Raw genomic sequence first — 19,553 nt, forward strand, 5'->3', positions numbered from 1 at the left:
TGGGATCACTGGGATGGGTGGGACAGCTGGTAGCATCAATGGGATCACTGGGATGGGTGGGACAACTGGTGGCATCAGTGGGATCACGGGGATGGGTGGGATGGCTGGTGGCATCAGTGGGATCACGGGGATGGGTGGGATGGCTGGTGGTATCAATGGGATCACTGGGATGTTGGCACTGGTGGGACGGCTGGTGGCATCAGTGGGACCATCTGTGATGGGTGGGACGGCTGGTGGCATCAATGGGATCATTGTGATGGGTGGGACAGCTTGTGGCATCAATGGGATCACTGGGATGGTGGCACTGGTGGGACAGCTGGGACTGGGAGGATGACTGGGACCACCAGGATGGCCACGTTCAATGATGGGCTGATGGGTGACCCAGGTGTTGGATAGGATGGGATGGGATGGGATGGGATTGATTGGGATGGGATGTGATGGGATGTGATGGGCACTGCCAGCACCGAGACACACAAACACAGCCGGAGCGATGGCGTTTATTAATATATTAGTGCAGTCTTTGTTTGGTTTGGGTTAAACTTGTTTAGGCACTGCTTTGGAAGAAGGCTATCGGGTTTCAAAAAGGGCAAAAAAGGGGGAAGGGGGCCGGCAATGCGGCATCACGCCGCGCTCAGCACCGCCGCCCATCCCAGGGCCGGCGCCAGCGCGGCCGCCTCCACGGAGCCGTGCGGGGCCGCGGCGTATCTGCGCCCGAAGCTGGAGGACGAGTAGGAGGAAGACGAGAAGGTCATGGAGAAGCCGGAGCCGGTGGCGTCAAAGCTGCCGCGCCGCGAGCCCGAGCGCGAGCCGGTGCGGGAGCTGGAGCGCGAGCCGGCGGCGGAGCCGGCGCCGCTGACGTTGTAGGGGCTGTAGTAGCCCTTGGAGGAGCGGGACGAGGCCTCGAGCAGGCGCAGGCCGGTGCCGTCCTCGATCATGCTGCGCTCCATGGCGTCCTTGTAGGAGATCTTCAGCTTGGTCTTGGGGCACGTCAGGTACTTGGCGTAGGTGCCGACGTCGCGCAGCTTCTGGGCCGTGCGCGCGTCGATGGTGCCCTTCTGCAGCGCCTCGTCCAGGGAGACGCGGCCGTCGGCGTCGGGCTCGATCAGCCCCCCGGTCAGGTACTGCACCTCCAGGAAGCGCTGCCCGGCCTCATAGTACAGCCAGCCCTTCTTCAGCGCCTGCGCCGCCGACATCTTGGTCTTGGTGCGCGGGTCCTCGAAGCCGGAGAAGGCCTTCTGCGCCAGGTTGATGCGGTCCACCATGATCCTGTCCACCAGCCCCCTGTTCACCGCCTCGGCCACCGAGCAGCGCTCGCCCGTGCTGGGGTCGATGATGCCGCCGGTGCAGGCCTGCGCCTCCAGCAGCCGCTGCCCCGTGATGTTGTCCACCAGGTTGCGGCGCATGGCCTCGGTGACGGACACCTTCTCCAGCGTGTCGGTGTCCAGGATGCCGGCCACCGGCCCCGTCTCCTCGCCCGGGTCGGTCCAGGCGGTGCCCGGCAGCCTCGGCGGGGCCGGGCTGGCCGAGTAGGACGAGGAGGAGGAGCCCACGGAGGAGGAGCGCGAGCGGAAGCCGCCCATGTTGCCGGAGAGCATGTCGGCAAACTCGGTGATGGAGAGCGTGCCGGAGCGGTACTGGTCCAGCGCCGACTGGTCGATCAGGCCGCGCGAGATGGCGTCGTCGATGTCGTACTGGCGGCCCGAGCGCCGGTCGATGATCATGGACTTGACCACGCCGTCGGAGGAGGAGGTGGTGATCTCCTCCCACTCGCACTCCTGCTCCGACAGCTCCAGGTAGGTCTGGTGGTCGATGAGGCCCTTGCGGTAGGCCTCGTACACCGACATCTCCTTGCCCGTCTCCGGGTCGACGATGACCACGCGGCGCTTGCGCACCGACGACTTGGACGAGGTCTTCCTCTCGCGCTTCTTCTCCTTCAGCGGCAGCAGCCGCAGCCCCGTCTCGGGGTCCTCGATGCAGCGCTCCATCAGCTGCAGGTAGGTGAGGTTCTCCTCCGTGTTGGGGTCGAAGAAGCCCTTGGTGTCGTCGCTGGGGTCCGACAGGACCTCGTTCATCTCCTCGTCGAACAGCCCGCGCTTGTAGGCCACCTCGACGGGCAGGCGGTGGCTCTCCTCGGGGTCGATGATGCCGCCGGTGGCGATCTGTGCCTCCAGCAGGCGCACGCCGTGGTCCTTCAGATCAGCCCCTTCTTCATGGCCTGGAAGAGGGAGATGAGCTTCCCGGTGTAGGGGTCCCGGTAGCCTGGTGACGGCGCGCTCGGCCGAGAGCAGCTTGTCCCTTGAACTCGGGCCCCACGATGCCCATGCGCACGGCCTCCTCCACCGTCAGCTTCAGCCCCTTGATGGGGTCGATGACGTACCCCGTGGCCGCCTGCGCCTCCAGCAGCTCGAAGGCGGTGCCGGGCCGGATGATGCCCTTCTTCATGGCCTGGTAGACGGAGAGACGCTCCTTGGTGGAGTCCACGAAGACGCCGGCGATGCAGCTGGTGCCCTCCAGGAAGGCCTTCAGGTTCTTGGAGACCTCCTCGACCGACGTCAGCCCCTCGTGCAGCCGCTGCGCCGTGGCCTCGTCCATCACCCGCGACAGGACCAGCTCCTCCACGGTGATCTGCTTGCGCAGCCCGCGGAAGGTGAGCCGGCGCGCGTCGCCCAGCGGCAGCAGCAGCAGCCCGGTGTCCTCGTCCTTGCGGCAGCGCCGCAGCAGCTGCGTGTAGCTCAGCTTCTCGTCGGTGGACGGGTCCACGAAGCTGCGCACCTCGCTGGGCTCCGACAGCATGTTGAACGTCTCCCTGTCGATGAAGCCGCGGGTGGCAGGCCACCTCCAGGGGCAGGTGGAAGCCCAGGCGCGGGTCGATGACGCCGCCGGTGGCCAGCTGGGCGTCCAGCAGCTTGAGGGCCTCCTCGCTCGGCACCAGGTCCTTCTTCATGGCCTGGAAGATGGAGATCTTCTGCTCGCTGTAGGGGTCCCGGTAGCCGGTGGCGGCCCTCTCGGCTGACAGCAGGCGGTCGTGGACCTCGGGCCCCACCACGCCTTTGCGGACGGCCTCGTCCACCGTCAGCATCTCGTTCTTGACGGGGTCCACCAGGAAGCCGGTGGCCGCCTGGGCCTCCAGCAGGCAGCGGGCCGCCTCGGCGTTGATCAGCCCCCTTCTTCAGCCGCCTGGTAGACGCCCAGCGTCTGCTTGGAGGAAGGCACGTAGACGCCGGCGACGCAGCCTGAGCCGTAGAGGCACCTGCGGACGGCCTCGTCCTCCAGCAGCTCGCGGAAGGTCTTGGAGCCGTCCTTCAGCAGCCGGTAGATCTCCTGCGAGATCACCTTGGCCTCAAACAGGTCCTCGGCCGTGACGCGGCGCTGGCCGTACTCGTAGGAGGTGGCCAGGTTCTGCTGCCGGATGATCTCGGTGCGCTCGATGATCTCGATGATGATGATGATCATGCGCTCCTTGGAGACGCGGCCCGTCTGGAACTCCTCCATCAGCTGCCGCCGCTGCTCCTCGGGCAGCAGGTCCGAGTGCATGATCTCCCACAGCGACATGGAGGAGCCGGCCCGGCTGCCCACGGGGATGTCCACCTGCGTCTCCTCGAACACCTTCCGCGTCTCCTCCTCCGTGTACACCCGCGTCGTCTCCACCACCGTCGGCTTCTCGGGCTCCCCGCAGCGGCAGCAGCAGCAGCCCCGTCTCGGGGTCCTCCACGCAGCGCTCCTTCAGCTGCAGGTAGGTGAGGTTCTCTTGCGTGTTGGGGTCGAAGAAGCCCTTGGTGTCGTCGCTGGGGTCGGACAGGATGCGGTTCATCTCCTCGTCGAACATCCCGCGCTCGTAGGCCACCTCGACGGGCAGGCGGTGGCTGTGCACGGGGTCGATGATGCCGCCGGTGGCGATCTGTGCCTCCAGCAGGCGCACGCCGTGCTCCCTGACGATCAGCTCCTTCTTCATGGCCTCGAAGAGCGAGATGGTGTTCCCCGAGTAGGGGTCCTTGTAGCCGGTGACGGCCTTCTCGGCCGAGAGCAGCTTCTCGTGCAGCTCCGGCCCCACCACGCCGGCCTTCACCGCCTCGTTGACGTACAGCTTGCGGTTCCTCACCGGGTCGATGAGGAAGCCGGTGGCCGCCTGCGCCTCCAGGAGGACCACGGCGGTGCTGGCCCGCAGCAGGTTCCTCCTCATGGCCTCGTAGATGGTCAGCTTCTCCTTGGTGGCCTCCACGTAGACGCCGGCGATGCAGCCGCCGCCGTGCAGGAAGCGCCGCACCGCCTCCGTCTCGGCCAGCTCCTTCACCGAGGCGCTGCCGTCCCGCAGCCGCTCGTATTGCGCCGCGCTCAGGACGCGCGACTCCAGCAGCTCGCTGGCCGGCACCGGCGCCCGCAGCCCCGCGAAGGTCAGCTTCTCCCGCTTCTTGCTCTCCGTCTCCTCCACGATGGTGATGATGATCTTGATGATCTTCTCCACCGTCACCTTGCCCGTCTTGTACTGCCGCAGCAGCTCCCGCCGCTGCTCCTCGCTGAAGTACTCGGAGTGCAGCAGCTCCCAGACGCTCACCGTGCGGCCGCGCAGGCTCCCGGCCGGCACCTCCACCGTGGCCTTGCTGAAGCTCTCCTGGGCCTGCGCGTCCGTGTAGATCTCCTCCTGCTGCGCCTGGATGGCGGCGTCCGACAGCGGCAGCAGCAGGAAGCCCGTCCGCTCGTCCCGCCGGCAGCTCTGCTGCAGCTGCGCGTAGCCGACGTGCTGCTGCCGGTTGGGGCAGTAGAAGGCCTGCAGCTCCTCCAAAGCCTCCTTGGTCTCGGCGTCCAGGCAGCCGCGCCGGTAGGCGACGTCGAGCGGCAGGCGGTGGCTGTGCAGCGGGTCCACGACGCCTCCGGTGCGGAGCTGCACGTCCAGCAGCCGCACGCCGGCGTCGGAGGGAACCAAACCCTTCTTCAGAGCCTGGAAGAGGGCGACGGTCTGCCCGGTGTACGGGTCCTTGTAGCCGCTCACCGCCTTCTCCGCCGACAGCAGCCGCTCGTGGACCTCCGGCCCCACCACCTCGGCCTTCACCGCCTCGTCCACGGTGTACAGCCGGCCGCTCGTGGGCTCCATGATGAAGCCGGCGGCCGCCTGCGCCTCCAGCAGAGCCAGGGCCACCTCCGGCTTCAGCAGGTTCCTCCTCTGGGCCTCGTAGAAGCTCAACTTCTCCCCGCTGGACTCCAGCAGGACCCCGGCGATGGCGTCGGCGCCCCTCAGGTAGCGCCGCACCGCGTCCGTCTCGGCCACGTCGGCCACGCTGGCCTTGCCCTGCTGCAGCCGGTTGTAGGTGTCCTTGTCGATGACGCGGCTCTCCAGCAGCTCGGCGGCGGGCACGGGGGCGCGCAGCCCCTCGAACAGCATCTGCCTCTTCTTCTCGCTCTCCTCCACCACCGTGATGACGATGCGGATGATCTTCTCCACCGTCACTTTGCCGCCGCGGTACTGCTGGATCAGCTCCCTGCGCTGCTCCTCGCTGAAGTACTCCGAGTTGATGATCTCCCAGATGGTCACCGTCTTGCCTTGGAACCTGCCCAGCGGGGGGCTCACCGTGGCCTTCTTGAAGACGTCCTTGGCTTCCTGGGCGCTGTAGATCAGCTCCGTGCCCGCCTGGCTGCTGAGCGGCAGCAGCAGCAGCCCCGTCTCGGGGTCCTCCACGCAGCGCTCCATCAGCTGCAGGTAGGTGAGGTTCTCCTGAGTGTTGGGGTCCAGGAAGCCCTTGGTGTCGTCGCTGGGGTCGGACAGGACGCGGTACATCTCCTCATCCAACAGCCCGCGCTTGTAGGCCGCCTCCACGGGCAGGCGGTGGCTGTGCACGGGGTCGATGATGCCGCCGGTGGCGATCTGTGCCTCCAGCAGGCGCACGCCGTGCTCCCTGACGATCAGCTCCTTCTTCATGGCTTGGAAGAGGGAGATCCTGTCCCCGGTGTAGGGGTCCTTGTAGCCGGTGACGGCGCGCTCGGCCGCCAGCAGCTTGTTGTGCAGCTCCGGCCCCACCAGCCCGTCCCGCACCGCCTCGTTCACCGACAGCCGGGCGTTGCGCACCGGGTCCACCATGAAGCCGGTGGCCGCCTGCGCCTCCAGCAGCACCAGGGCCGTGCCGGGGCTGAGCAGCCTCTTCTTCATGGCCTCGTAGATGCTCATCTTCTGCCGGCCGGGCTCGGTCAGCAAGCCGGCCACGCAGCTGCGGCCCCGCAGGAAGGCGCGGACGTCGTCGCGTCGCTCCAGCTCCTCCACGCTCACCGTCCCGTCGGCCAGCTGGCTCAGGCTGTGTCCGCTCAGGACGCCGGCGGCCGCCAGCTGCTGCGCCGACACCTTCTGCCGGATGCCCTGGAAGGCGAATTCGGGCTCCCCGTTCTGCTGCGGGCCGTCCAACGCGTGGCGGCCGTTGGGCAGCTCCTGCGGCTCCGGCGCTTCCTGCGGCGCCGCGTCCGTCTGGATCATCATCTCCCTGGTGGAGGCGGCGGCGCTGCGCTGCTCCTCCTGCAGCTGCCGCAGCCGCTCGCGCAGCTTCTGGTTCTCCTCCTCCAGCTGCTTCTCCTGCAGCTGCCGCTGCTTCTGCAGCTGCTGCAGCTCCTCCTGCTTGCGCCGCACGCTCTCCTCCGCCTCCTCCTGCTGCCGCTTGGCCTCGTCCAGCATGGCCTTCAGCCGCTGCTTCTCCTGCTCCATCTCCCGCTGCTGCCGCTCCTGCTCGGCCTTCAGGCTCTGAGCTTTGTCCACTTCGTCCCTGAAGAGCTTCTCCAGCTTCGCCTTCTCCTCCTCGATGAACTTCTCCTTCTGCAGCAGCGCATCCTTCTCGTGCAGGAAGGACTCCTGCAGGGATTGCGTCTCCTGCCGCAGCTGCGCCTGCTGGGCCACCTCCATCTACAGAGAGAGCAGAGAAGCCGTCACGGGCAGCATGGGTGGGGGGTGGAGGTGGGGTGGGGGGTGGGAGTAAGGGGTGAGGGTGGGGGTATGGATGGGGATGAGGGTGGGGGTATGGATGGGGATGAGGATACAGGATGAGGATGGAGGATGAGAGTGGAAGATGAGGGCAGAGAATGAGGATGGAGGTGCAGGTGGGGGTGTGGGATGAAGGGTGGGCTGCAGGTGTGGGATGCTGGTAGGGGGTGAGGATGTGGGCTTCATATGGGGGAGGCAAATAAGGGGTTTGGGTTGGGAGCTGGGGGGTGCTGCCCGTAGGGGGCTGAGGGCTGTGGGTTTGGGGAGATGAACCAGGTGGGTCGGGGGCAGAGCTGGGTGGGTTGGGGGCAGAAATGGGTTACGGATGCAGAGATGTGTGGGTTAGGGGGCAGAAATGGGTTAAGGATGCAGAGATGTGTGGGTTATGGGGCAGAGCTGGAGGGGACAGGGGGACAAACTGGGTGGGTGAGGGGGCAAAGCTGGGACAGGGAGCAGAGCTGGGTGGGTGAGGGAGCAGGGCTAAGTTACTTAGGGGGCAGAGCTGAGTCAGGGGGCAGAGCTGGGTGGGTCGGTGGGCAGAACTGAGTCAAGGGGCAGAGGGGGGTGAGGGAGCAGGACTAAGTTTGGGGGCACAGCTGAGACAAAGAGCAGGGCTGGGTGGGCAAGGAGGCAATGCTGAGTCAGGGGGTAGAGCTGAGGGGGTGAGGGGGCAGAACCGAACTGGGGGGGGAGAGCTGAGCTGGGGGGCAGAGCTGGGCCAGGGGGGCAGAGCTGAGACAGGGGGGCAGAGCTGAGATGGGGGGGCAGAACTGATCTGGGAGGGCAGAGCTGGGATAGGGGGGCAGAGATGAACCAGGGGGATAGAGCTGAGCTGGAGGGGCAGAGCTGGGACAGGGGGGCAGAGCTGAGCTGGGGGGGCAGAGCTGGGACAGGGGGGCAGAGATGAACCAGGGGGGTAGAGCTGAGCTGGGAGGGCAGAGCTGGGCCAGGGGGGCAGAGCTGAGCTGGGGGGGCAGAGCTGGGACAGGGGGGCAGAGATGAACCAGGGGGATAGAGCTGAGCTGGAGGGGCAGAGCTGGGACAGGGGGGCAGAGCTGAGCTGGGGGGGCAGAGCTGGGACAGGGGGGCAGAGATGAACCAGGGGGGTAGAGCTGAGCTGGGAGGGCAGAGCTGGGCCAGGGGGGCAGAGCTGAGCTGGGGGGGCAGAGCTGGGACAGGGGGGCAGAGATGAACCAGGGGGATAGAGCTGAGCTGGAGGGGCAGAGCTGGGATAGGGGGGCAGAGATGAACCAGGGGGGTAGAGCTGGGCTGGAGGGGCAGAGCTGGGATAGGGGGGCAGAGATGAACCAGGGGGGTAGTGCTGAGCTGGGAGGGCAGAGCTGAGTTGGGGGGCAGAGCTGAGCTGGGGGGGGGCAGAGCCGGATGGGCAGCAGATGCAACACATGCAAGGCGCATGTCATGCAGCAGGAACACGAGGACGCCATCCGCGCGGTGCAAGAGGGGCTCCCACCACCGCAGCGCTGAGCTCAGCCGCGCCGCCTCCTCCGTGGGGGGAAAAGGGAGGGGAGAAGAGAGAGAGGGAGGGAGGCCGTGCGCCCCGCCGCGTGGCGCGGTACCTCCTCAGCCCTGCGCTGCAGCAGCTCAGCTTCGCGCTTCAGCCCCTCCTTCTCGCGCTCCAGCTCGGCGATGGCGCCGCGCAGCTTCTCGGCGTCGCGGTCGCTTTGCTGCCGCCGCGTCTCCAGCGCCCGCACCTCCGACAGCTTCTCCTGCGTGGCCGACTCGGCGTCGCGCAGCCGCTCTCCGATCTCCTCGGCCTGTCGCCGGAAGCGCCGCGCCTCCTCCTCTGCAGCGCCATGCGCCTCGCTCAGCTCGGCCCACGCGCAGCTTCAGCCGCTCCGCCTCGGCCGCCGCATCCAGCTGGCGGCGCCGCTCGGCCTCCAGCGTCCTCTGGAAGCCCTCGGTCTCCTCGGCCAGGCGACGCCGCATTTCCTCGCGGTCCTCCCGCAGCCGCTCTGCGCGCTCCTGCGCCAGCTCCTTCTGCTTCTGCAGCGCCTCGGCCTCGGCCCGCAGCCGCGCAGCCTCCTGCAGCGCCTCGCTCTTCTCGCGCAGCACGCGCTCGGCCAACGCGCGCTGCTGGGCCAGATCGTCCTCGGCCGCCCGCCGCAGCCGCGCCGCCTCCTGCGCCTCCACACCCAGCCGCGCCGCCTCCTCGGCCACGCGCCGCAGCCGTTCTGCCTCCTCGGCCAGAGCCTTGCGCGCCTCCTCCTCTCCGCGCAGCGCCTGCGCCTTGCTCTCCTCCTCGGCGCGCTCCTTCAGCCGCGCCAGCTCCTCCAGCTGCGCCCGCAGCCGCAGCAGCTCCTCCTCGGCCCGCGCCCGCTGCCGCGCTCCCTCGGCCGCCTCGTCCTTCAGGCGCCGCAGCTCCTCGTCCAGCGCGGCCCGCTGCGCAGCGCTCTCGTCCAGCCGCAGCCTCACCCTGTCCAGCTCCTGCTCCACCTGCGCCTTCTGCCGCAGCGTCTGCTCGGCGAAGCGCCGGTGCTTCTCGGTCTCGGCGTCGGCCAGCTCCTTCTGCCGCAGCGCCTCCCGCTCCGCCCGCGCCCGCCGCTCCGCCTCCCGCTCCGCCTCCACCCGCAGCGCCTCGGCCTCGGCCTGCGCCCGCGCCTGCGCCTGCGCCTCCTCCTCGGCGCGACGCTTCTGCCGCTCCGCCTCCTCCACGCGCTGCCTCGACAGCCGCGCGTCCTCCTCGGCCCCGCCGCGCGCCGCCTCCGCCTCCTCTGCCGCCCGCCGCGCGCCCTCCGCCTCCAGCCGCAGCCGCTCCAGCGCGCTCTGCTCCTGCCGCTGCAGCTCCTGCAGCTCGCGCTCCTTCTCCCGCACGGCCGCCCGCGCGCGCCTTCTCCTCGGCCGCCACGCGCTTCTGCGCCGCCTCCCGCGCCAGCTGCACCTGCCGCTCGGCCTCGCGCTCCGCCGCCTCCTTCTGCCGTCGCGCCTCCTCCACCGTGGCCTTCAGCCGCTCCACCTCCTCCAGCGCCGCCCGACGCTGCCGCGCCGCCTCCTCCTCGGCCGCCGCCATGCTGCGCGCTCGCTCCTCGGCCTCGCGCCTCCTGCCTTCCTCCTCGGCCGCCGCCGCGCGCTGCCGCTCCGCCTCCCGCTCGGCGCGCTCCCGGCTGCGCTGCGCCTCCTCGGCCTCGGCGCGGATGCGGCCCAGCTCCCGCTCCAGCTCGGCCTTGCCGGCGGTGGCGCGCTCGAAGCCGCCCTTGAGCGCGTGGATCTCCTCCTCCACCTGCCTGCGCTGGCGCAGCGTGTCCTCCAGCAGCGTGCGCTGCCGCTCCAGCTCGCTCTCGGAGGCGCGCTTCAGCTGCGCGATGCGCTCCTCCACGTCCTGCTTGTGCTGCGCCGCGCGCTCCTCCAGCAGCCGCCGCTGGAACGCCTCGTCGTCCGCCAGCCGCCGCAGACGCTCGTTCTCCGCCTCCTTCTCGGCCAGCGCCATCTCGGCCTCCGCCTTCAGCCGCGCCGCCTCGGCCACGGCCGCCAGCTTCTCCTCCAGGCTGCGCTCCGCCTCGCCGCGCCGCCGCGCCGCCTCCTCCTCGGCCAACAGCCGCTGCCGCTTGGCCTCCTCCGACTGCGCCCGCAGCCGCGCCGCCTCCTCGGCCAGCTCTCGCAGCCGCGCCGCCTCCTCCTCCAGGCGCTGCTTGGAGCGCTCGCTGCTGTTGCGCGACTCCTCCTCGGCACGTGCCTTGCTCTCCAGCAGCGCCTCCACCTGCGCACGCAGCTCGGCCAGCTCCTCCTCCAGCTCCTCGCGCCGCCGCGCCGCTTCGGCGGCCGCGTCCTTCAGGCGACTCAGCTCCTCCTCCAGCAGCAGCCGCCGCTGCTCGCCGTCCTCCAGCCGCGCCTTCAGCCGGATCAGCTCCTGCTCGGCCGCCAGCCGCTGCCGCGCCGTCCCCTCGGCCTTGGCGCGCTGCTGCTCCAGCTCCTGCTCGGCCGCCTCCTTCTGCCGCAGCGCCGTCTGCTCGGCCTCGGCGCGCCGTCGTGCCTCGCGCTCCGCATCCTCCTTCTGCTTCTCGGCCTCCTCCTGCGCCAGCGCCTTCCGCTGCGCCACCTCCTCCGCCCGCAGCCGCAGCCGCAGCGCCTCGTCCGCCTTCAGCCTCCAGCGCTCCGCCTCACGCTCCGCCTCCTCGCGCGCCGCCTCCGCCTCCGCCTGCAGCCGCCGCCTGCGCTCCGCATCTTCTCTTTCCGCAGCCTGGCGCCGCTCCTCCTCCTCCTTGGCCCGCTCCTCCTCCTCCTCCTTGGCCTGCGACGGCCGCTCCGCCCGCAGCTCCGCCTCGGCGCTGCGCCGCGCCACCTCCTCGGCCACGCGGACCTGCCGCTCCTTCTCCTCCTCCGCCTGCCGCCGCCGCCGTTCCGCCTCCTCGGCCCGCAGCCGCAGCGCCTCCAGCTCCGCCGCGGCCGCCCGCTTCTCCCTGGCCGCCTCGCGTTCTGCCTCCTCCTTCCTGCGCAGCTCCTCCTCGGCCTCGCGCTTCTTGCGCCTCTCGTCCTTCACCTGCAGCCGCAGCCGCTCCGCCTCTTCCTGCGCCGCGCGCTTCTGCCGCTCCGCCTCTTCGGCACGTGCCCGCAGCTCCTCCAGCTCGGCCTCGGCGCCGGCGCGCTGCCGCTCGGTGCCGTCCAGCTGCAGTCGGACCAGCCGGATCTCCTCCTCCACCCTGGCGCGGCTGCGCTCCGCCTCCTCCGCCAGCTTGGCTTTGCTCTCGATCTGCCGCTCCGAGCTGCGCCGCAGCTCCCGCAGCTCCTCCTCGATGTTGCGCTTCTGCTGCTCCGCGTCCACCGCCACCGCCTCGCGCCGCGTCGCCTCCTCCTGCATGCGCCGCTGCAGCTCCTGCGCCTCCGCCTCGGCCTGCGCCTTGGCCTGCGCCTGCGCCTCGGCCCGCTGCCGCTGCGCCTCCAGCTGCGCCTCCACCTCCGCCAGCCGCCGCCGCTCCTCCTCCTTCAGCTTCTCGACCGCTTTCTGTGGGGACAGAAGGGAGCGCCGCAACGCGGCCGTCAGCGCCCGCCCCGAGGCCCCAATGCGGCGCCGCAGCGCTGGGGGGGATGCATGCCTTGCAGATGCCTTGCAGCGCTGCCCGTGAGGCCTGCGGTGCCCAGGGATGGGCACATGGCGCGCAGCAATGAAACACATGGCAACGCAATGAGCAGCAATGCAGCACTGCCAGGGATGTGAGCAGATGAAACGCCGCCATTGTGCAAACATGCAGCACTGCTGCGGCACCCAACGTGAGTGACACCACTGTGCACTGCAGCACTGCTGCAGCACCGGGCATGCAGACCACCACCACGGAAATGAGCTGCACCGCTGCTGCGCCCACCATGCACGCCACCGCTATCGAAATGGGCTGCACCACTGCTGCTGCGCCCAGCATGCGTGACACCATTGTGTAGTGCAGCGCTGCTGCAGCACCCGGCATGTGTGACACCGCCGTGCAATACAGCGCTGCTGCTGCTGCACCCAGCATGCAAACCACCACCACCACATGAGCTGCGCCACTGCTGTACCCAGCATCCACGACACCACTGTGCAGTGCAGCGCTGCCGCTGCACCCAGCATGCAGACCACCACCTTAGAAATGAGCTGCACCACTGCTGCAGCACCCCGCATGCAGACCGCGACCACAGAAATGAGCTGCACCACTGCTGCACCTGGCATGCAGACCAACACTGTAATGCAGTACCACTGCTGCACCCAACATGCACAGCACCACCATAGAAGTAAGCAGCACTGCTGCTGCTCCAAGCACACAGACCATCACCATGCAGATACGCAGCAGCCCCACTGCACCCGGCCCTATGTAGGGTCTCCCCCCCCCTCCCCAGGCCCACCACACACACAGCGTCGGCGCAGGAAATGCAGCAGGACTGCGGGGAGCACAGCAATGTTGGGGGGACAGCAACACCTTCCTTGCTTCACACCTTGGGGGCGGAGGAGGGAGCCGTGGGGCAGATGGGTGCATGCATGGGGGTGGCACAGGTACATGCAAGCGCATGCATGGGGGGGGGGGGGGGGGGGGAAGGTTGCATCAGCAGCAGAGGAGTGTGGGGCCATGAGCAACTGAAGCAGGGGGGCTGTGAGCAACTGCAGCAGGGGGTCATCCCGGTCCTACCCCCTGCATGCGCCCCACACACATGCAGCCCCCCAGGCCAAAGCAGCAGCAAAGCAGCACCCGAGCGGTGGCATCGCAGAGCCTGCACTGCAGGGATGGGTGTCATCTGAGGGGGTGCGTTGCTGCTGCTCTGCTGCACCCAAAGCTGCGCTGCACCCAGAGCTGCGCTGCACCAGGAGCTGTGCTGCAACTGGAGCTGCAGTGCACTCCTCAGCTCCATTGCACTCGGGGCTGCAGCGCACCTGAAGTTGCACTAAGCCTGGAGCTGCATTGCACCCCGAGCTGTGCTGCAACTGGAACTGCAGTGCACCCAGAGTGGTGCTGCACCCAAAACTGTGCTGCACCCAGAGCTGTGCTGCAACCAGAGGTGAGCTCAGAGCTGTGATGCACCCAAAGATGCGCTGTGCCTGGAGCTGTGCTGCAAACTAGAGCTGCAATGCACTCCTAAGCTCCATTGCACTCGGGGCTGCAGCGCACCTGAAGTTGCACTTTGCCTGGAGCTGCATTGCACCCAGAGCTGTGCTGCAACTGAAGCTGCAATGCACCCTCAGCTCCATTGCACCCAGGGCTGCAGTGCACCTGGAGTTGTGCTGCATCTGGAGCTGTGCTGCACCTGCAGCTGTGCTCACAACTGTGCTGCATCCAGAGCTGCACTGCACTGGACACTGCAGCTCACTCAAAGCAATGTTAGTGCAGCAAGCAGCATTTGGCAGCACACTGGGTGCTTACAGAGCTGCAGTTATAGGGGGTGTGGAGGGGAGGAAAGCACCACTGCAGCCGCGCGCCGCATGCGCTGTACCTCCTCGTGCTCCATGCGCCGCAGCGTCTCCGTGATGAATTTGATGTACTGACTGCTGAGCGTTGTCAGCTCGCTGTACCGCGTCCGCAGCTCCACGTACTGCAGGGCATGCAACACTGTCAGCACAGGGCTGCACCCCCTGCACCCCCCGCCCTGCAGTGCTGCACTGCCTTCACACACAATCCTGCAGCCCCGCATTCCCTGCACCCTTAGTCCTGTAGGGCTGCACTCCCTGCACCCCCAGCACTGCACACCTGCACAATCTGCATCCCCAGCACTGCGATGCTGCACTGCCTTCACACCCAGCCCTGCAGTGCTGCATTCCCTGCACCCCCAGAACTGCAGTGCTGTACTGCCTTCACATGCAACCCTGCATTTGCTGCACCCCCAGCCCTGTAGGGCTGCATTCTCTGAACCCCCAGGCCCGCATTCCCTGCACCCCCAGCCCCGCAGTGCTACACTCCCTTCACATGCAGCCCTGCAGCCCTGCACTCCCCGCACCCCCAGCACTGCACACCTGCACAGTCTGCATCCCCAGCACTGCAGTGCTGCAGTGCCTTCACACACAGCTCTGCAGTGCTGCATTCCCTGCACATCCAGCCCTGCACTCCCCACACCCCCAGCCCTGCATTCCCTGCACCCCCAGCCCTGTAGAGCTGCATTCCCTGCATCCCCAGCCCCACATTCCCTGCACCCCCAGCCCGGCAGTGCTGCACCTCCCTGCACCCCCACCTCCTGGATGACGCTGTCTGACGCTGACTGCACTTTGGCCTTCTTAGCAGGCGATGCCTGCGGCTCCAGCTGCGCCGTGAAGGTGATGAGTTGCAGCTCATAGTCCTGTGGGGAGAGGAGGGGTCAGAGGAGGGGCTGCAACCCACAGCGCTGCAACCCACAGCACTGCAACCCAACCCACAGCGCTGCAGCCCACAACACTGCAACCCAACCCACAGTGCTGCAACCCACAGCACTGCAACCCAACCCACAGAGCTGCAACCCACAACACTGCAGCCCAACCCACAGCGCTGCAACACACAGCGCTGCAACCCAACCCACAGTGCTGCAACACACAGCGCTGCAACCCAACCCACAGTGCTGCAACACACAGCACTGCAACCCAACCCACAGTGCTGCAGCCCACAACACTGCAACCCAACCCACAGTGCTGCAACCCACAGCACTGCAACCCAACCCACAGCGCTGCAACCCAACCCACAGTGCTGCAACCCACAACACTGCAACCCACAGTGCTGCAACCCAACCCACAGCGCTGCAGCCCACAGCGCTGCAACCCACAACACTGCAACCCAACCCAGTGCTGCAACCCACAGCGCTGCAGCATTAACCCATAGCAACCCACAGAGACCCACAGTGACCCACAGCCATCCATAGGGACTCACAGTGTCCCACAAAGACCCATAGGGAACCACAATGACCCATAGGGACCCACAGCAACCCATAGTTTCACAGAGACCCACAGAGAACCATGGTGACCCACGGCTATCCATAGGGACCCACAAAGACCCATAGAGACCCACAACAACCCATAGCAACCCAGTGAGCCACAGCTATCCATAGGGACCCATAGGGACCCACAAAGACCCACAGCAACCCAGCGACCCACAGCTATCCATAGGGACCCATAGGGACCCACAAAGACCCACAGCTATCCATAGGGACCCATAGGGACCCACAAAGACCCACAGCAACCCAGTGACCCACAGCTATTCATAGGGACCCATAGGGACCCACAGGGACCCATAGGGACCCACAGTGACTCATAGCAACCCAGCGACCCACAGCTATCCATAGGGACCCCCAAAGACCCACAGCAACCCATAGCAACCCAGAGACCCACAGCTATCCATAGGGACCCATAGGGACCCACAACGACCCAGTGACCCACAGCTATCCATAGGGACCCATAGGGACCCATAGGGACCCAAAGGGACCCACAGTGACTCATAGCAACCCAGCGACCCACAGCTATCCATAGGAACCCATAGGGACCCACAAAGACCCACAGCAACCCAGCGACCCACAGCTATCCATAGGGACCCATAGGGACCCACAACGACCCAGTGACCCACAGCTATCCATAGGGACCCATAGGGACCTACAGGGACCCAAAGGGACCCACAGTGACTCATAGCAACCCAGCGACCCACAGCTATCCATAGGGACCCATAGGGACCCACAAAGACCCACAGCAACCCAGTGACCCACAGCTATCCATAGGGATCCATAGGGACCCACAGGGACCCAAAGGGACCCACAGTGAGTCACAGCAACCCAGAGACCCACAGCTATCCATAGGGACCCACAGGGACCCACAAAGACCCACAGCAACCCATAGCAACCCACAGCTATCCATAGGGACCCATAGGGACCCACAGCGACCCAGCGACCCACAGCTATCCATAGGGACCCATAGGGACCCACAGGGACCCAAAGGGACCCACAGTGACTCATAGCAACCCAGCGACCCACAGCTATCCATAGGGACCCCCAAAGACCCACAGCAACCCATAGCAACCCAGAGACCCACAGCTATCCATAGGGACCCATAGGGACCCACAACGACCCAGTGACCCACAGCTATCCATAGGGACCCATAGGGACCCAAAGGGACCCACAGTGACCCACAGCAACCCAGCGACCCACAGCTATCCATAGGGACCCATAGGGACCCACAAAGACCCACAGCAACCCAGCGACCCACAGCTATCCATAGGGACCCATAGGGACCCACAACGACCCAGTGACCCACAGCTATCCATAGGGACCCATAGGGACCCACAGGGACCCAAAGGGACCCACAGTGACTCATAGCAACCCAGCGACCCACAGCTATCCATAGGGACCCATAGGGACCCACAAAGACCCACAGCAACCCAGTGACCCACAGCTATCCATAGGGATCCATAGGGACCCACAGGGACCCAAAGGGACCCACAGTGACTCACAGCAACCCAGAGACCCACAGCTATCCATAGGGACCCACAGGGACCCACAAAGACCCACAGCAACCCATAGCAACCCAGCGACCCACAGCTATCCATAGGGACCCATAGGGACCCACAGCGACCCACAGCGACCCAGCGACCCACAGCTATCCATAGGGACCCATAGGGACCCACAGGGACCCAAAGGGACCCACAGTGACTCATAGCAACCCAGTGACCCACAGCTATCCATAGGGACCCATAGGGACCCACAAAGACCCACAGCAACCCAGCGACCCACAGCTATCCATAGGGACCCATAGGGACCCACAAAGACCCACAGCAACCCATAGCAACCCAGCGACCCACAGCTATCCATAGGGACATATAGGGACCCACAAAGACCCATAGCAACCCATAGCAACCCAGTGACCCACAGCTATCCATAGGGACCCATAGGGACCCACAGGGACCCAAAGGGACCCACAGTGACTCATAGCAACCCAGCGACCCACAGCTATCCATAGGGACCCATAGGGACCCACAAAGACCCACAGCAACCCAGCAACCCACAGCTATCCATAGGGACCCACAGGGACCCACAAAGACCCACAGCAACCCATAGCAACCCAGCGACCCACAGCTATCCATAGGGACCCACAGTGACCCATAGCAACCCAGCGACCCACAGCTATCCATAGGGACCCATAGGGACCCACAGCGACCCAGCGACCCACAGCTATCCATAGGGACCCATAGGGACCCACAGGGACCCAAAGGGACCCACAGTGACTCATAGCAACCCAGCGACCCACAGCTATCCATAGGGACCCACAGGGACCCACAAAGACCCACAGCAACCCAGTGACCCACAGCTATCCTTAGGGACCCATCGGGACCCATAGGGACCCACAAAGACCCACAGCAACCCAGCAACCCACAGCTATCCATAGGGACCCATAGGGACCCAAAGGGACCCACAGTGACCCACAGCAACCCAGTGACCCACAGCTATCCATAGGGACCCATAGGGACCCATAGGGACCCACAAAGACCCACAGCAACCCATAGCAACCCAGCGACCCACAGCTATCCATAGGGACCCATAGGGACCCAAAGGGACCCAAAGGGACCCACAGTGACTCACAGCAACCCAGCGACCCACAGCTATCCATAGGGACCCATAGGGACCCACAAAGACCCACAGCAACCCAGCGACCCACAGCTATCCATAGGGACCCACAGGGACCCACAAAGACCCACAGCAACCCAGCGACCCACAGCTATCCATAGGGACCCATAGGGACCCAAAGGGACCCAAAGGGACCCACAGTGACTCACAGCAACCCAGCGACCCACAGCTATCCATAGGGACCCATAGGGACCCACAGTGACTCACAGCAACCCAGCGACCCACAGCTATCCATAGGGACCCATAGGGACCCACAAAGACCCACAGCAACCCAGCGACCCACAGCTATCCATAGGGACCCACAGGGACCCACAAAGACCCACAGCAACCCAGCGACCCACAGCTATCCATAGGGACCCACAGTGACCCATAGCAACCCAGCGACCCACAGCTATCCATAGGGACCCATAGGGACCCATAGGGATCCATAGGGACCCATAGTGACCCACAGTGACCCACAGTGACCCATATCCCCCCATGGCTGCAGCCCACCTTGATGGCGTCGATGTACTGCTTGGCATAGCGCTGGCACTCCTCCACCTTCTCCTTCTGCTGCTCGCATTCCTCCAGCAGCTTCTGCAGGGAGAGAGGGGCAGCAGCTGAGCTGCATGGCTGCAGCAATGGGGCCGAGCACTGCATGCGCTACAGTGCTGCGCTGCAACCACTGCAGCTGTGTGTGACACACTGCATAGCCATGCACTGCATGCACTGCGACCGCTGCAGCTGTGCATGACACACTGCATAGCCATGCTCTGCATGAGCTACAGTCCTGCGCTGCAACCGCTGCAGCTGTGCATGACACACTGCATAGCCATGCACTGCATGCACTGCGACCGCTGCAGCTGTGTGTGATACATTGCATAGCCATGCACTGCATGCACTGCGACCGCTGCAGCTGTGCGTGGTACATTGCATAGCCATGCACTGCATGCACTGCATGCACTGCATCTCTGTATAGCATGCACCAGAGCTGTGCACAACACACTCTGTGGTCATGCGCTGTGAGCACTATGGACTGGGGCTGCATGTTGCATACAATGCAGCTCTGCATGACAAGCAGGCCATGAATGGCACCACAAGAACCACAGTCATGCACTGCAGCCACCAATGCAGTGCACAATGCGCTCTGTGGTCATACACGGTGAACATTTTGGGTTGGGTCTGCATGTTGCATGCACTGCAGCTCTGCACTGCAGCTATCACTGTGGCACACAGTGCGCCCTGTGGTCATGTACTGCAACCACTGGGATGGCCTATTGCATGTACTGCAGCTCTGCACGGCAAGCAGGCATTGAACCACACCATGTGGACCACAGGCATGCACTGCAGCCACCAATGCCATGCACAATGCATTCAGGTCATGCAACACCAGCACCAGGCCTGCAAGCTGCATGCACTGCAGCTCTGCATGGTAAGCAGGCACTGCACAACATCATGAGAACCACAGCCATTCACTGCAGCCACCAATGCCATGCACAGTGCTTTCTGGTCATGCAGCACAAGCACCAGGGCTGCAGGCTGCATGCACTGCAGCTCTGCACGGCAAGCAGGCAATGAA

The 19,553-nt window shown here is 65.7% G+C and overlaps 2 protein-coding genes across 2 annotated transcripts in view; both read right to left on the reverse strand.

Moving 5' to 3' along the window:
* Window positions 1–620: 620 nt before the first annotated feature.
* The window catches only part of LOC140264990 (plectin-like), a gene marked incomplete at its 5' end in the record, with an annotated part of 31,056 nt that continues 12,123 nt past the window's right edge, over window positions 621–19,553 (reverse strand). Inside the window, 9 exon segments of the mRNA XM_072360872.1 lie at window positions 621–1,178; window positions 3,178–3,669; window positions 3,671–6,877; window positions 8,533–8,790; window positions 8,792–9,793; window positions 9,795–11,912; window positions 13,862–13,960; window positions 14,594–14,698; window positions 18,488–18,571. Coding sequence (XP_072216973.1) covers window positions 621–1,178; window positions 3,178–3,669; window positions 3,671–6,877; window positions 8,533–8,790; window positions 8,792–9,793; window positions 9,795–11,912; window positions 13,862–13,960; window positions 14,594–14,698; window positions 18,488–18,571 — 7,923 coding nt within the window.
* LOC140264988 (plectin-like) lies at window positions 2,078–3,079 on the reverse strand. The gene is made up of 2 exons (XM_072360870.1): window positions 3,015–3,079; window positions 2,078–2,938 (listed from the first exon to the last, which is right to left on the reverse strand). The coding sequence occupies exons 1-2, from the start codon at window positions 3,077–3,079 to the stop codon at window positions 2,209–2,211; spliced, it is 795 nt and encodes a 264-aa protein (XP_072216971.1). The 3' UTR covers window positions 2,078–2,208.

This window comes from Excalfactoria chinensis, unplaced genomic scaffold, assembly GCF_039878825.1.
Source record: "Excalfactoria chinensis isolate bCotChi1 unplaced genomic scaffold, bCotChi1.hap2 Scaffold_378, whole genome shotgun sequence".
In the NCBI taxonomy this organism is placed as follows: Eukaryota; Metazoa; Chordata; class Aves; order Galliformes; family Phasianidae; genus Excalfactoria; species Excalfactoria chinensis.